This window comes from Equus quagga, chromosome 15 (genome assembly GCF_021613505.1).
Source record: "Equus quagga isolate Etosha38 chromosome 15, UCLA_HA_Equagga_1.0, whole genome shotgun sequence".
Taxonomy (NCBI): domain Eukaryota; kingdom Metazoa; phylum Chordata; class Mammalia; order Perissodactyla; family Equidae; genus Equus; species Equus quagga.
Window position 1 is genome coordinate 35526114 of NC_060281.1, and position 3163 is coordinate 35529276.

At 39.4% G+C, this 3163-nt stretch overlaps 1 protein-coding gene across 1 annotated transcript; it reads right to left on the reverse strand.

Annotated features, from left to right (window-relative positions):
- Window positions 1–239: 239 nt before the first annotated feature.
- LOC124226805 (olfactory receptor 10C1-like) lies at window positions 240–1193 on the reverse strand. The gene has a single exon (XM_046640534.1). It carries the CDS (start codon window positions 1191–1193, stop codon window positions 240–242), a length of 954 nt encoding a protein of 317 aa, XP_046496490.1.
- Between the last annotated feature and the right edge of the window lie 1970 nt (window positions 1194–3163).

Sequence of the window (3163 nt, forward strand, 5' to 3'; positions counted from 1 at the left end):
GTGTTGGACCCACCTATAAAACTCTTTTGCAATCAACTTCCTTCCAGAATTTGGCAGACAAAATTTTAGCTCTGAGTACAGAGATGTCTCCAAAATCAAAAGCGCTGTTATTAAAGGAGGTCCTTACAAAACAGGTTGAAGAGTACAGGTTTTTGTTTCTTTCTTCCATTACTCTTGGATTGTGTGTGCACCTTCTTCAAAGAACAGATTTGCTCTGTCTTCAAGTATCTACTCATGAGTCAAAATATTTTTCTCTTGCTCAGGGTTCTCCGGAGAGCTGCCTTGACTTCTTTGTTCCGCAAACTGTAGATAATGGGGTTGAGCATGGATGTGACCACTGTATAGAAGAGGGCTAAGAGTTTATCGATTCCTGGTGAATGGCTAGCCTTGGGCCTCAAGTAGGTGACAGAAGCTGAGCCATAGAACAGTGTAACTACAACCAGGTGGGAAGAACATGTAGAAAGAGCTTTCTGGCGGCCTTCAAGAGAGGGCATGATCAACACAGCTGCCAGAATTCTGCCATAGGAAGTAATGATCAGTAAAAATGGGCTGGAAATGCAAAGGATGGCTGCAATAAAGACCGCAGCCTCATTATGGGATGTATCCCCACAGGCGAGTGCCAGGATAGGGGGCAGGTCACAGAAGAAGTGGTCTATTTCACAAGGGCCACAGAAGTCCAGGGAGAAAATATAGTTGGTCTGACCCAAACCCACCATGCACCCCACTACCCAAGAAATCATTGCCAACTGGGCACACACTTCACGACTCATTCGTGTTGCATAGTGCAGTGGGGAGCATATGGCCATATAGCGGTCATAAGCCATGGTGGCCAAAAGACAGCACTCACTGATACCAAATAAAGTGAAGAAAAACATCTGTGTAGCACAACCCTCCCGAGAGATTCCTCGGGTCTCACTCACAAGGCTCTGCAGCATTTTGGGTATGACAGAGCAAGTGTAGCCAATCTCCAAGAGAGACAAGTTGGTCAGGAAGAAGTACATGGGTGTGTGGAGGACTGGGTTGGTCCAGATGGCAAGGGCTATGAGAGCATTGCCTGTCAGTGATGTTAAGAACATGAGTAGGATGAGGGTAAATAAAAGGAAACATTGTTCAGTGACCTCAGAGAATTTGGTAAATGCAAAGAGTTTGACAGAAATGCTGTTGTCCTGCCACAAGGAGCAATTGAGGTTCATGACCTGAAAAGGCAAAGAAAAGTTATCAGAAAGATTCTTTCAATTATGAAGATAAATTTTTATATTACTTGCAAGAAACTCTAGTAAGTCAGAGAAGTAAATTTCTTACTTTCAATACTAAAATTCAAAAAGTTTGGAAAATACAATTATCTTCATACCTTTTCAAAACAATTCCTAGTGTACTGTACTATCACTATCTTAGTTGACTCATCCAAAATATACCTAGTCGCCAAGCATAAAAAGCAAAACTTTAATTTCAGTTCATTTCTCTCTTCATCCCTTCCTCTATTCGGTTGTCAAATACTACCAAATAAAGGTCTTTACATATTTATCCATTTCTTTCCATTTCTGTTGCCACTGACTTGCTTTGTTCACTCATTCATTCAAAAAGTATTCATTGAGCACAGAGTACTTTGCAGTTACTGTGGTAGATACTGGGATTCAATAACAAAAGAATAAATTCTTCCCAAATGGAACTTATTTAGTGAAGGAAAGCTGACATTCAATAGCCATTCAATACATAAATAATTGCTACAAAGCAGAGAATTAAAACTGAGATATGTCCTGGTGACTGATCAGTTTAGATTGAGTATTCAAAGAGAGTTCTTGACAATGAGAAGCATGAGCTGAGATGTGAATGACAAGAAGGGGCAGCCACGTGAGGGGCCAGTCCTGTGGCACAGTGGTTAAGTTCGCACGTTCCACTTCAGCAGCTTGGGGTTTGCTGGTTCGGATCCTGGGTGTGAACCTATGCACCACTTGTCAAGCCATGCTGTGGTAGGCGCCCCACATATAAAGTAGAGGAAGATAGGCACAGATGTTAGCTCAGGGCCAATCTTCCTAATCAAAAAAGAGGAGGATTGGTGGCAGGTGTTAGCTCAGGGCTAATCTTCCTCAAAAAATAAAATGAAATAAAATAAATACTTTAAAAAAAAGAATGGTATACAGCCATTCATATTATATCTATATTGTACTGCTGAGATAATTTCATCATCGCAATAGATTCCTTTACCTTCAATAATTCTCATCTGCCATCCTTTCTTCATAAGAGTGCTCTTGGGTAAATGAAAATTGCCATTGCCTCAAGTTAAAGCTCAATTTTCTTAAGATAATTCATGAAAATCTATGAATCGGGTCACTGTTAATAGAAACTTTGATCTCACTCCTTATGCAAATAGATCTCATGTTATAGTCATTTCAAACTACTTGTATCTTTTAGTACAGAAATTGCTTGCATATATTTCCTTTTCTTTGTGCTTATTTTCCCATGGGGGTTTGACATTTGCCTCTTTGATTGTCACCTACTGATCTGCCTCTCTATGTTCAAGTTCTAGCAGAGCTTCCTCTCCTCGCTGCAAACTCCTTCTTGACTCCTGCTTCCCTCACCCCCATACTAATCAGTTACATGCCCCCTCAACTGTGTGTTCCCAGCACTCTATAACAGCTATGAGAGAACTTACACCTCTCAAAGGACAATAAATTGCTAATTTCTTCCTGAGTGTAGCCTCAGACATAACTCAGAGTGCAGAATTTTATTTATGTACTTTTGCTTACCATTATATCCTCCATCATTAACAATGAGTACTTTCAAATGTAAGGAAAAAAAATTTGCATGCTAAGCTTTACTCTGGCTGCCTATATATTCTGCCCACTGATGTATATTTTATAATATAAAGTTAATTGTGATAAATCCATTCTGCAACAAATATCTCAAATGTGACAGTTAACTTTCTCTAATAATTTTCAATTCCTGACTAATATTCCTCCTTCTTTTTGTGGATGTCCGCAGTTTAGATTGTTCTTTTGAAATGTCATCAAACAAAATTGTAAACAATGTTTGTCACGAAAAGGGCAGAAGAATGAGGTTTCATTTCCACTGCTCTGGACTCTATCTGTTCATTAGTATAACCTGAAATCACATTTATACTACATTGGTTTATAACACATCACTGTGTATTCCACATTAACAT

Coding starts and splice junctions, on each gene's coding strand:
- LOC124226805 (XM_046640534.1), bottom strand. CDS start 1,193: ATGAACCTCAATTGCTCCTTGTGGCAGGACAACAGCATTTCTGTCAAA.